The sequence below is a fragment of the Dreissena polymorpha genome, chromosome 12, assembly GCF_020536995.1.
Source record: "Dreissena polymorpha isolate Duluth1 chromosome 12, UMN_Dpol_1.0, whole genome shotgun sequence".
NCBI lineage: Eukaryota > Metazoa > Mollusca > Bivalvia > Myida > Dreissenidae > Dreissena > Dreissena polymorpha.
Window position 1 is genome coordinate 52,668,897 of NC_068366.1, and position 14,492 is coordinate 52,683,388.

At 33.6% G+C, this 14,492-nt stretch overlaps 2 protein-coding genes across 5 annotated transcripts in view; one reads left to right on the forward strand and one right to left on the reverse strand.

The window, feature by feature from the left end:
* LOC127853159 (placenta-specific gene 8 protein-like) overlaps positions 1–5,373 on the forward strand; it is a 7,217-nt gene extending 1,844 nt beyond the window's left edge. Inside the window, exons 3-5 of the mRNA XM_052387410.1 lie at positions 1–38; positions 497–636; positions 5,230–5,373. The exon at positions 1–38 is cut by the window's left edge and continues 86 nt beyond it. Of these exons, the coding sequence (XP_052243370.1) occupies positions 1–38; positions 497–636; positions 5,230–5,322 (271 nt within the window). The 3' untranslated portion in view covers positions 5,323–5,373. The remainder of the gene's footprint in view (positions 39–496; positions 637–5,229) is intronic.
* An 891-nt stretch (positions 5,374–6,264) lies between these two features.
* Positions 6,265–10,349, reverse strand: LOC127853164 (uncharacterized). Of its 4 annotated transcripts, XR_008036505.1 has the most exons (5): positions 9,509–10,347; positions 8,903–8,969; positions 8,427–8,615; positions 8,031–8,124; positions 6,265–7,660 (listed from the first exon to the last, which is right to left on the reverse strand). XR_008036505.1 is itself a non-coding variant. In XM_052387421.1 (4 exons), exons 1-4 carry the CDS (start codon positions 9,519–9,521, stop codon positions 7,546–7,548), a joined length of 411 nt encoding a protein of 136 aa, XP_052243381.1. In that variant the 5' UTR covers positions 9,522–10,349; the 3' UTR covers positions 6,265–7,545. The 4 variants fall into 4 exon arrangements, 1 of the variants encoding a protein (XP_052243381.1); XR_008036507.1 differs by lacking the exon at positions 8,031–8,124 and having other exon boundaries at positions 9,509–10,345; XR_008036506.1 differs by having other exon boundaries at positions 6,265–8,124; positions 8,431–8,615; positions 9,509–10,344.
* Between the last annotated feature and the right edge of the window lie 4,143 nt (positions 10,350–14,492).

The window sequence follows — 14,492 nt, forward strand, 5'->3', positions numbered from 1 at the left end:
ATCTGGCCTCTGCGGTTGCTGCGAAGACATCGGCTCATGTATGTCGTGATATAAATGTATTTCAGGGCGTAGGTCATAAACACATGTATTTGACCGTCGAAAATGATACATGACAAGAGAATATTTTGAAAACGTCATATGCTTTGTATTTAAGAACTTTACATTGTTAAAAAATAAAAGATTCAGCTTCGCAACATATAATTGGACTGTATTTAAAAAAAAACTTAGAACGTGCATTCGTAATATTTGTAACATATTGGTCATGTAAGCGTGCGCTTGATTGAGAAACGTTGCATTTCATGAATTTAAATCATCATCGTCAACAACAACTTATGTGATAAGCCAGAGTTTGAAACATCTACAATTAATGTGGGTTTTTTTAATAACAAGAGTCTTAGAGCAGAGATATACAAATATGTTAAATATCTGCGATCATTAAGAAATGTGTATGTTAACAAACTCCACCGACCAAACTGATTTGATTCATAATCAAAAGGTTGCATGACGTTCTGGTGCAGTTGGGCGTCGACATGTTCAATAGCAGTGCGAGTTGGTGACAGTTTCTGCATGCCTTTATGTGTGCCGGACGCTTTGTTGGCCCTTAGGGTCCGTGTGAGGGGTCTTGGAGACATAAAAGTGAGTACTTAGTGCGTGTCAGAACACGATATTTCGCATAAGATTCATGCCAAGACGCTTGGTGTCATTATGGTATGTGCATCGTGCGTGTAAAACAGTTATTTTTGATTTCTTGGATGCACCAAAACATTACGAATGGACATACATTTAAAATATGTACGGTGTCTTAATGACGCAGTGGTTTTTTTCTTAGGTCCGTAAAGGACTTTTTTTGTGGGTGCATTAATAAGGTTTGTATTTCGTGCGTATCAAACAGCAGTATATCTAGTTAGATCCACACAAGTACCTTATTTGACATAAAGTTTTGTTCTGTTGTACTTTGTGGGTATCATACAACGTTATTTCTCTTAAAGTATGTACCAGGATGCAACGGGTCATTTAAAAGCGTATTTTGTCTGTTTCAGACAATGGTCATTCATTTGTGGTCATCCCAATGAAGTATATATACTAAATCAAAGAACACTTCCAATATGATTTGCTTATTGGTTCCGTGAGCTTATACATGTCTTTGTTTGTTTCTGAAAGACTTGAAAGGATTTTACTTATGACAAAATAGGTTATTGTTTCGAGAGAATGAAACCACTGTGATGAATAAATTTGCTTATCAAATAACGGTATTTCTCTGTTTTGTCGGTGTAAGGACACTTAGCGTCATACACAATATTATGTAGCGTGTGTGTACCACATATCTTTACGTCCTTGTGTGGTTTAAACGTCTCCCGCGTACTACCGGAACACACATCCATTTATTAGTGAAAAACGATGTAATGTTTTTTTTTAATTCAGTGGAAGAAAATTCCCGTTCGGGAAACTAGGGAAATCCCCATATTGGTTTCCGGATCGGGAAACTCATAGACAAAATTTGCATTTTTATTCCCGATCGGGAAATAAAACAGCAATTTTATGGTGGGTTCAGAACATGGCCTGGGTGAAAACTTAAATATACAAAAAAATCTGTTTTAAACACCGCCTTTTTGTAGAGGAAAAACATATTTAAATTTTTACCGTGCAATTTTTTTTAAGTCCCTGTTTTTTTTTCAATGAGGTTGCAAATTTTTTATATCTACGTTAAAATGTTAAAATCAGTGGTTTCCCGAATTAGAAACCACATTTCCTGATCGGGAAACTATCAGAAATGACTGAATTGCTGTTCATGCTTGTGGACTTTAGGTAGCACTGACAATTGCTCTTTTCCACGAAAGCATATAAGTACCACTTACATTTTAAATAAAAGAGTGCAAAAACGTATTAACGCGAAAAAAGACGTTTTTACGCAAATAAACACGTAATATCGAAAAACAAGCGCATTATAACGCTAATAAACGTGTAATAACGTGAAATAAAAGCATAATAGTGCGAAATAAAGGCGTACAAACGCTAAAAAGGCGTAATAACGCAAACTTAAAGGCGTACAAACGCTAAAAAAGTCGTAAAAACGCCAAGCTTAAAGGCGTACCTACGCTAATAAGGGCATAATAACGCAAAGTAAAAGGCGTACAAACGCTAATAAATGCAGTAATAACGCCAACCTAAAAGGCGTACAAACGCTTAAAAAGGCATAATAACGCAAACTAAAAGGCGTACAAACGCTTAAAAAGGCGCAAAAACGCCAATTTCAAAGGCGTACACACGCTTTAAAAAGGTGCAATAACGCATTTTGTACTATATAAAGTGATGGCAACTTGAAGACATTAAATCAAACAAAAACGTTATGGATACAGTTGAGTTTATTGTTTTTGTAAAGACAATTTATGTCTTTTTAGAAATCGTCCCTATAAGCCAGAATAGGCTACCGACTTTTGTACAGAATCCTGTTAGTACGATCCCCTATGAATTGGTTGATTGTATGCCTGTTACTTTAAAGTACGACGATGCTGTTAATTGAACCATCCAAATAGTAAGGCAACAGTACGTCAAATGAAGTCAAATGATAACATGTACACGTTTAAATCATTTTTTTACTAATGACTGAGATATTCGAGTTTGAAAAGTGTTGCGTTAGAAAAGTTTCAAAGTGTACGTTTACGACAGCTAATTCTATTAGGATTAAATCGTCTAATGATATGTGAAACACAATATTGTGACGTGAAAAAACAATTAATTTTCTGTGACGTATCTTTCTTTTTTGCTCACTGTTAAATAATTCAAATGTTTTTAATAATATGATACCTTTTCAATGTATAAAATAAATATTTGTCATATAATAGCTATGTTCCTGGATGAGTGATTTAGAAATATAAATAGTGTTTCTTTAATTGGGCGTACATGTAGCTCTTTTACATCGCGTTTGACGTAGATGACTTGCGATAATTTATGCAGCAGGAGCATTGAACACTTATCGAATTAGGAAAACACGTGGTGATTAATATTTTTTAATATAAGACACGTATAATTGGGCTAGCAGTTACACAGTTAGTGTTTTATACGCGATAAAAGGCTTTATGTTATTATGTTGTTGCTGTTGTTTTGCAAAAAGGGTCCTTTAATATGGTTACATGTTACATGCATCAAGATGCTAAAGTGCATACATTTACATGTTGAAAATGTGTTTGATAAGTATCATCCCTCTAGCAAAACTACTATAGATGTACGTGTTACACAGTCTTACAGTTCTTTTTTGCTTATTATGGGCCATAACTCTGCATACGTAGGCACGATCCAAAATATCCAGACGCGTAAGTGCACATGCTGGTTAATATATGTTTATACAGTTTCATCGCTCAAGCAGCATGACGTATCGTAATACGAGCGACACAAGTTCAAATTGTATTTTAACTGAAAATGTGTCATCTTTGGTTATGTTTTTTTTTCGTTCTATATTTTTATTTGCCTCGTCAAAGGTATGTGGGGGTTATCTCTGGTTATGTTGAACAAGAATTACATTTGAAAAAAAATATTTTTCGTATATCTTTATTTCACAAAATTAAGTTTAAACTGTACGTTTCTAAATAATTATATTGATGACGAAGATTTAATTGTCGTTTTTTTCAGTTGCATTCATCACATACAAATTAACTTGTATATTTCATTTCTGTTTATAAATGAAAAAATCTAGCCACGATACTTAAGATTGAAAATTGAAATCTAGCTGTCTTACTAACTGCAAATGGGCAAATGTACGCAGTCCTGATATGGATATTGCCTATGAACGGGTTGATCTTAAACGCAATACTCGATTTTACTACGATGCAAACGCGCAATCACGATGATAGTAGCTTGATAACGAAAACGCGAAATTTCGACAGTACGAGGCGATAAAACTTCGTGTTGTCACCATCGTACTGTCACATTTTCACCATAATAATGTCCTTATATATTGCGGGTTCATTATCGTACTTTCGCGTTATCATTATTGCATTGCCGTGATATTGCATTTTCATAATCGAACTGTCGCGTTATCATCATCATTATGACGTGTTATCGCCATCGCACTGTCGCCTTCCAGTGTGGATGGTTACAATAACAGCATCGAGTATTCCGTATAAAACCAATCCATTCATAGGGAATGACAATAAGATTATTTCGTACAAATGTCGGTTGCCTAATCTAGCTTTCAGGGACGATTTCCAGAAAGACTGACATTGACTTTACAAATTCAATAAACTCAAATGTACTCATAACGCTTTGGTTTGAATTAATGTCATCAAAGAAGTCATCACTTTAAATAGCACACAAGGCGTAATAAAGCGTTTGTACGCCTTTGAAATTTGCGTTTTTACGCCTTTTTAAGCGTTCGTACGCCTTTTGTTTGCGTTATTACGCCTTTTTTAGCTTTTGTACGTCTTTTAAGCGTTTGTACGCCTTTTAGTTTGCGTTATTATGCCTTTTTTTAGCGTTTTTACGCCTTTTAGGTTGGCGTTATTAAGCCTTTTTTAGCGTTTGTACGCCTTTTACTTTGCGTTATTACCCCTTTTTGCGTTTGTACGCATTTATGTCGCACCATTATGCCTTCATTTCGCGTCATTACACGTTTATTAGCGTTATAATGCGTTTGTTTTTCGATATTACGTGTTTATTTGCGTGAAAACGTCTTTTTTCGCGTTAAAACGTTTTTGCACTCTTATTTAATATGTAAGTGGTACTAAAAGGCTTTCGTAGAAAAGAGCAATTGTCAGTGCTAGCTAAAGTTCACAAGCATGAACAGCAATTCAGTCAATTCTGATAGTTTCCCGATCAGGAAATGTGGCTTCTTATTCCGGAAACCACTGATTTGAACATTTTTACGTAGATTATACAAATTTTAAAACCTAATTGAAAGAAAACCAGGGACTTAAAAAAAAAAATTTGCACGGTAAAAATTTAAATATGTTTTTCCTCTACAAAAAGGCGGTGTTTAAAACAGATTTTTTTGTATATTTAAGTGTTCACCCAGGCCATGTTCTGAACCCACCATAAAATTGCTGTTTTATTTCCCGATCGGGAATAAAAATGCAAATTTTGTCTATGAGTTTCCCGATCAGGAAACCAATATGGGGATTCCCCTAGTTTCCCGAACGGGAAGTTTCTTCCACTGAAATTTTGCTTCTATGAAATGTTTCACACAAACTTTATTTATTACATCAAAGTATTGACAATTATTTTCATTATTTACAGGGTTCAATTTGCGAAGACTGTATGGTGATAAATTTCTGCGCCCCTTGTGCTGCCTGCCAGATGCTCCGTGAGCTGAATGCCATGGGGTTATAGTTCACATGCCTGTTGAACTGCACACAATCGGCATTAACATGTGCATTTTCTATAAAAACAACAAAGAAACTTATTATTATTATGTCACTTTTTCTTTGTAATGATTTGTTTGTGTTTTTTTTTCAATGGAATAATAATGAAAAAGGAAATGTTAAGCAGATGCATCGAGTTCACTCGAAATGCTCTAGTTTTTGCGTCATTTGTCCCGACGAATTTGATTTGAAACAACAATTTGTTTTATCGTTCGATTATATTAATTTATTTACCATTCATGTAAGCTATTGTGTTTATTCATAAAGTGTGAATTATATTAAAATATTTGGACAACTCATAAATACGTGCTGTTAAATATGACATTGTATTTGATAATATATGTATGTACGTTACTTTAAAAACAATATTCCCTTATCGACCAACAAATCGGGCAATTCGCATGCGATGAAAGAAAGGAATCATTGTATCTAGCAAAAAACATCATATCTTTTATAACAAGAGGACAATGGGCCCTAAGGCGCTAAACAGAGCCCAGAAAAGCTTAAAAATTTTTAGAGGTGGACATTAGAAGAATAACATATTGTGAAACATAAATATTTCATTTCTAGGAACATAATTATGAAACACTTTTGGTAATTGATTATATCATTGGAACAAATGCCCTGATCATTTCTTATGAAAAATGGACAATATCTGTGACTTCTCGATTGTCAACAAGGTTTTACATATGTGACCAAAGCTGGAAAAATCAGTCTTGTGTTCAAAAAATCACATTTTGACTTGTTGGCAATTTTGGATTCTCTAAACATTGTAGTTCACATAAATGATATAGATTTTTTATTTATCACATTCAAAACTAATTTTACGACCTTCCAAAGTGACCAACCCTACATTTTACGGTCACTAAAAGTTATCATTAAATACAAATAAACAACGAAAACATTCAAACAACAAGCACATTGTTTTATCTAAACAATAATTTTTCCTTTAGTCAAATACATAATTATAGTGCAATAAACTGACAACAGCATTATGGACATTTAAAATGTACCATTTGTGTTGCTATGGTAACCAATCTACAAGTTAATAATCACCAGAGCACACAATCACGCCTTTTATAAATATATGAATTGTATTTTCAATCAAGTGTTTGTTTAAAGGCAAACACAACATTAATTTCACTGTTTTGTAACTAGTTAAACAATAACAATCAATAATTTGTGTGTTCCATGAACAATTTCCTTTTTTATTCATTTACATGTGTATTTAAGTATAATGTAACCTCAAACACAACAGAATGGGAAAAACACAGCATTGAAAAGTGTTGGTTGAAAGTACACTTGGATACTAAATGTTTCAGTAATTGAAATAATCATTATTTATCATTATTTCTGATAGAGAAAAATAGACAAAATAAACAATAACTTAAACATAAAAATTGTTTGTTTTTGTTACTATGGAAACAATGTAGCAAACAAACAAAAATATAGGATTTTCATTGTAAAACATAAATAAATACAATATTCACACTGATTTTTTTTCCAGTTTTTCGGAAAGGCAGTCTGTGTCCATAAGGTGAAAACAATATCATGGTTACATGGAAAAAAAGTTTTTTGTTTTGTAAATATGAGATATAAAAAACTTGAAAACAAGCTTGTGCAATTAGAACAACAAACGTTTGTATTGAACATTTCAAAACCTGTTTCAACTGACACATTTAGCACTCGTATACATGTTTTAGCTTTCCTAGGAAAAGAGTATTTTTTTCATTGTTTGGGGGAAAATGTATCACCCAATACCTTGGCCAAAATAAACACTGATACATGATGTATGTAATTGTTGTGGCATGATCAGAGAAGATCAGATGCACATCTTAATGCATCTTCTTTTTGGGGGGGCACAGTCTGTTTTTTGTTGCTAACCAGTAGCTAGTTTCGGACATGTCAAGTTTTTGGTTCATCTGTGCGACAGAATTCACTAATGTTTTCAAATAAATACCACTGATGGTCCAGATCATGCCCTTTCGCAAACATTTCTTATGGCAGGTTGTCACAGCTCACATTAACATTCACTTTCGAGACCTTCCTGAAAGTGATTCTGACTACTGTTGAGTCACTAAATTCCCTGCACTCCACAACATCGGGATGATCCGCTGACACATGGAAATTGATGAAATTTGGTGACATTCTTTATGTGGTGAAACAATGTCGAAAGGTAATCCTTCCTGTCTTAGATAACAACAGGATTGGAAGTGTCCCCCACAAGCTGGGGGATGTTGTGGCCTGTCCTTGACGATAACCCCACAGACACAGCGACATCAGACAACATTTCTGCATTGAAGTTTCTGTATCAAGATTACCATTTAATTAAGAAACAATTGCAAAATATAGTTTTCCAATTATCAAATTATTATTTTGTTCTTGTTGTTGTAATAGAAAACTACAAAGTTTGAAGGATGATTTTGCATGGGATTTTGTTTGCCATATCAAGAATTTCATACCAATAAAACAGCTGAAACTACTAAAATACATTTTTATTTTCCTGTTACAAAACATAAAGTACCTACACACTATTTTAATTGATTTATGTTTTATTATTTTTATATTTTATTACATTGCAAACTATAAAACTGGATAGACCTATGGAAATGCAAACAAGGTTTATCAAGAAGGATCATGCAGGTCACATACACCATACTGTGATAAGGAATTTACCTCCACTTTGACTTCCAGATGCCAAAATGCCAATCTGGTGTAAACTTTGTATGTCTTATCAACATAAAGCTAAGTGTGATGATTCTGTGTAAACCTGAAATGTTAAAAAATAATTTAAAAAACAGGTCAGGCTACAATTTAGAATATGTATTTTGTAGCAATTGACTGACTTAAAAATGTTGACTCATTTCAATATATTATTTTAAGAGATTTTTCCTTTTGGGTTTGATACCAGAGTAATTATTTTTTAACATTTTTCACTACATATCAACACGCTTTACCATTTTGCAATTGCATTACTGCAAACAAATATTTTTAACAACAGGTTTAGCTAAATTAATTTCTCAACATTAAAAAAAGCTATCAGAAACAAAATAACTAAGGGCTTGTTATTACCTACAATAACTCTCCACAGAAGGTACCAGATGACTATGTTGTTTTTATTTTGGCCGCAACAGTTGTCACACTGAAAGTGAGCATGCTGTTCGCTGTATGTGTTGAGGTAGTAGTGAACCTGGCTGACCACAGCATTTGCACCTTTACCATGTGACTGGCCTTCGTCTGCGAGGTAAAACACCTGCTTTCCTGTGAAACAGAAGACTGATAAATAAACCGTAATAACTTACTAGAGATACCCAAATAGTTCTTTTTTTTCCAATTAATTAATAAGTGGTTTGAAACATTTAGATAATGCATGGTTATGGTCTTATCATGAAAGATTGATATTAGACGAGAATATCCTCCAGACCACACACGCACACAAACACGCACACACACACACAACAATAAAATGTAAATAATCAATTGGTAGTTGATAACATTTAGACTGATTCAGTTTGTGGATAGCAATGATATTAAATTAATTCAAATACCAGATCCTTCACAGCTGATTCCATACACCTCACACTTCCTCGGGGTCTTGAAAAATAACTTCCCAACCTGTAGAATATCAAATTATTGGTTATTTATCTACATAACACTTTTTTATAATAATAATTATTAATTAAATTTGTGCTTAAACATTTCTAACAGTCAACCTTAAATTTGTTTTGTTTATCAGCTTCTGTCACATCAAGTTCAGGCTTTTAAATAAACGCAGTATCTTATGTTGTTTTTTTTGACAGCTTCTACATCAATATCAATATCAGACTCATCATGGTTTGACTCAAGGTCACTTTCATAATCATCTACCACATCAAACAAATCTTGAGTAGCGGGGTGAGAAGTTTCAAAATAAAGTTCATTTACATTCGATAAATCATTTAAATTTAAAAACGAATTGTCCTGGTCTTGTGAAATTTGACATGGAATAGTGTTGGTGTTAATAAATTGAGACATGATATTTTAAAGTCAAATTTAAATCTATCACAATTTCATGTAAACAATTCAGTTGCTATCGTACAGTTTACTTCCGAGTCAAACTTGCGAGTCGCGAAAATTAATCACAAAGCCAAAATACACATATATCTTTCACTTACCTATTTTAAGCATGTGGAAATATCATTTCCGAACCTTCTTCGATTGAAGGCATCCAACAGTACACAATGTCATTTTGATTTACAGCGTTTAATAGCCATTGAAAATAAACACTACGAGACAGGTTGCGCTACCTGTGAACTGCTCAAACGAAACAATGTTATTCAAGGGGAATAATTTGAATTAAATAAACGGATTACAAACCACCAATTGTGCCAGTGTTTAAAGGACATATTCATGCTATATTGTGGAAATTTTGTCACGTAATTATGTATCGTTCGTGGAAAAGACACAGTAACCAACAAAGTTCATTTCTGATTTCTTTGCGTTTTATTTCTGCTTATTAACACAACACAACGTTTCCAAAATGTTTGTCAAATACAAGATACATGCGAAGCCCGCAATGGGCCCATCCCGCGAAAGCCAGCAATAATGCGACTTGTATGTTCGGCCGTTTAAGTAAGACTGTCCTTCATACAACGCAGATGCCAATTTATACAATAATGGACAAATAAATTGGGTGACGGCTGTCTGGATGATTGACTTTAACATGAGTTGAATTACCTGACACGGGATGGCTTTATGTGTGACTTACATATCTTGTACATATCTTGTGCATATATATGCCAATAATTAAGCGAGACCACGTTTGTTTAACTGTCACCTGTCATTTAACATGAAAATATACACAAATTAACAGTGCTGCATGTGCTTACAATAGACACAACAAATTAGTGAACCCAGCCATGGGCCATAACTTGGTGCATTTTTTTCGTCTAATTTGACGACGACATATGATGCCCATTTATGCATTTCTTCATGAAGACAGATATTATGTATTCAGTTTCACCGAACAAGGAATATACATGAAATACACCAATTATGCGACATGAAATACATCAATTATGCGACAATTTTCAAAGCATGTCATAAATTATGAACCGAGAAATTGTATAAAAAAGAAGAAATATCCAGCGCATTTTCGTACAAGATTTTTATCTCGCGATTTCCCGACATAAACGTCAGCGTACACAAGACTGATTTTCGCTGACGACGTCACATATTAGGAAAATTGCTCGGCCCCAAGGGTACAATATTTAAAATCGAAATGTAACTATGTTCGAACGCTGCTGAGATAACAGGCTCTCGACATAAGCTACTACCCCCCCCCCCTCCCCCAGCTGCTACCCCCTCCCAAACTCTCAAAATTGGCCAATAGTAATAAAAAAATAACATGACAAAAAAAATCGTCTAAAAATATTATTTTTTTACTAATAAATAACAAGGTATGTGTCTAAGACCCTTGAATTGCTGATTTCGTCATACCAGCCAATATCCGAAGCTCACTACTCCATCAATTTTCAACCGATCTGCAAAATTTTCGTATCAAACAACGCAGAGGACTTCATACTAAATGAATAAATCGATGCATGTTCGCATAAGTCTACCGTAAAGCGGTCATAAAAAACAAACTTGCAACAACATTTCCAAGAATCGATCTGATTACCACGAAAATACATTACAAATGTACATAATTCGGTTATACAGTCATTCGCATTGTAATCTCACATCGCATTCAATCAAATACAATGAAAAATAAAAACAAAATTAACACGTACTAACATATAAATCCATTTAACTCCAATCTGTTGCGAGAATCAGCTTTTCAACTATTCAACCAATGCCTTTCACAATTGCTACGCCAGTGTCGAGTTCAAAATGGTTTTCAATAAAGCTGTGCTCTCATTGGTCAATAACGGAGGTGTGACTATTCTTGTGAAATAGCGTAGCGATAGTGAAAGGCATCGGTTGAATTGTTGGAAAGCAGATTTTCGCCACATATTGGAGATAGAGAGATATATATGTTAGTAAGTAATACATTTGTTTAAATTTGATTGTATGTGTTTGTATGAAATGTATAAGTACAATGCGAACGACTGTCCAACCGAAGTGTGTATACGTTTGTAATGTATTTTCGTGGTAATCAGATCGATTCTAAGAAATATTGTTGCAAGTTTGTTTTTTGATGACCGCTTTACGGAAGACTTATGCGAACATGCATCGATTTATTCATTTAGCATGAAGTCTTCTGCGTTGTTTGATACCAGAATTGTGCAAATCGGTTGAAAATTGGTGGAGTAGTGAGCTTCGAATATTGGCTGGTATGCCGAAATCAGCAATTCAAGGGTCTAAGTCACATACCTTGTTATATATATATAAGTAAAAAAAATGTTTCGACAAACTTTGTCATGTTATTTTTTATTACTAATGGACAATTTTGAGAGTTTGGGAGGGGGTTAGCAGCTTGGGGGGGGGGGGGGGTAGTAGCTAATGCCGAGTGCCTGTGGCCGAGATAACAGACTCAATCAAGATATCAAAAGAACATTCGCGACAGTTTTCATGAAGATTGAACTAAAATTTGACTTATATAATGATCACAATGTTTTGCTATCGCCATATAAAGAAAAAAGTGACACCACACTCGGGGCCTTGTTTTAAAACAACTGGAACATCTTACAGACTCACCTTGCAATGATATTTCCAATTAAAACAGCAGTGAAACCTGATACAAAACACGTGTCTTTGATAATCACACCAACATAAATAAGTGACTGCATGCGACATAATTAGTAAACTGTATGCCTTGAACATGTGTAAGCTGTTATATACACGTATCACCGATGTTGGTCTGACATCAATGGTCTTTGATGTAAGTGCCAGGTCGGGGCAAATTTCTAGAGTGTTAAAGCTGTTAGCCTTTTACACAATCACCATTTAACCATTTTAGAAGGCATAAATAAATGCTATTAAACTGTCCTATAAAAATGCAATCATAGATGATGGAGTATTAATGAATAAGCATGATAAAGGATATGATATGTGAATCAGAGGTCACATAATATAAATATGAAGCAATTGTTGTTGCTCAAGTATTTTCACCACTGTGATTTTCCGCAAAAATAAAGATAATAAAATCTGAATTAATGGCAATAATTAATTTGAGTAATGCACGTTATTTAATGCTTTTCGGTGATTTATAGAGAATATCGATGCATAAACACTGAAAATTCACTGTTTCAAACAGTGAAAATTATCGTTAATATTCACGGTTAAACTACGACGTCATTTTTTCAGCAAAAATACTATACTGTGTGAAAAACTAAAGACCATGGGGGTTCACTCTGTAGAATGGTTTCACTTATACTTAACTGGGAGAAAGCAAACAATGCATGTAAATGATACTTTTTCAGACTCGGAAACAGTAACATGTGGTGTCCCTCAGGGTAGTATTTTAGGACCTCTTCTTTTTCTATGCTATGTAAATGACATGGAAATAAGTATAAGCAAAGATTGCAAACTACTGTTATATGCTGATGATAGCGCCATAATTTTCTCACATCAAGATCCAAAGGTCATAAGTAAAAAATTAGGATGTGAATTAGCAAACTGCAATAACTGGCTAGTTGACAACAAGTTGTCTCTTCATATAGGTAAAACAGAATGTATACTTTTTGGAAGTAAGCGGAAAATTAAAAAGATTGAAAATTTCTCAGTCATATGTAATAATCAAACTATAAAGTCTCAAAAATCGGTGAAATATTTAGGTCATGTTCTAGATAACACCCTGTCAGGTAATTAATGTGCAAACGACATCATCAGTAAGGTCAACTCGAGACTTAAGTTCATGTATAGACACAACAATGTACTGGATTTTAACACTAGGAAAACCCTCTGTAATTCACTAATTCAATGCTTATTTGACTACGCTTGTTCGGCCTGGTATAATAACTTGGGAAAAACTCTTAAGTCTAAATTACAAATTACACAAAACAAGGTTGTGAGATTCATTTTAAATGTTCCACCAAGAACCACACTGACCTGCTCAGATTTTCACAAACTAGGCATATTTAAACTTAATGATAGAGTGAAACAACTGAGTCTAAATCATGTACAGATTTTTTTTATGACAAATGTCTAGGGTATATGAAAGAAAACTTTATTTAGAAATCTGATGTTCATAGCTACTGAACACGAAACAGCAAATGTAATTTCTATGTTCCTGTCATAAAATCAGCGACAGCTTTAACTTTTTATTATAATGGTGTGTTAACCTGGAATGCTCTTCCAGAATCTATTCAATGTATAAATAGTCACTTAAAATTCAAAAAAGAAGTAAAAAACATTTTCTTAACAAGTACCTTTAGGGATTGAGCATGGCAGACGGCGTTGTTTCTTTTAAGTATTTAGATATCATCATGTGCTCGCTCAAATTGTTGAACGCATATATACATTTTGTAAATTTTAGATATGCTAACTAAATTATAAAATAATTCAATAACCATTTAACATAATATGACTATAGCTAGCTGCTATCTAGTTTATGTGCTGTATGAAACAGTAATGTAATGGACCCCTTTGGAAATAAGTTGCAAGACTTTCAAGGGCTTTCCTGGCAGTACATGTCCTTTGTATCAGACTAAAATAAACTATAAGTAAACAGTCTAATGTAAATATACCTATAATTGTATACCATATGAAGTCAATTTAATCTATGATATTTTTGTGTTCAATGTATGTGACTGTCTTAAGCTGAATTTGGTTTGAACTTGTTTGTGAAAATTGTAAATTTTATTAAGGTATGTAAATGTATCTCAAATGTTTACCTCATTGAGTCAATTTTAATTCTGTGATGCTAAATATATGTGTTTGTTTTCATCTAATTTTGTTTTAAGCATCTGAGAAATTGTATTAAGGTATTATAAATGTAACACACATGTATACCTCATGATTTCAATTTGATCTGTGATATTTTTAGTGCTCAGTATATGTGTTTGTTTTAAATTTATCTTGTTCGTATGCAAAATGTGATAAATTGTTTATGTTATTATTTGACATGTACATGCCGAATAAATCTATCTATCTATCTATCTACCAAATCCTAAAAAATATCCTTTATTTAAATAAAGTTTGGGTTGTTGTTCATGT

Bases quoted from the DNA above. Each gene is read 5' to 3' on its own strand.
- LOC127853164 (XM_052387421.1), bottom strand. The intron at 8,125-8,426 runs GTAATAACAAGC...TTAACATTTCAG, and splicing joins TCTGTGGAGAGTTATTGTAG to GTTTACACAGAATCATCACA. The intron at 7,661-8,030 runs GTAAATTCCTTA...ATCTTGATACAG, and splicing joins ATCTGGAAGTCAAAGTGGAG to AAACTTCAATGCAGAAATGT.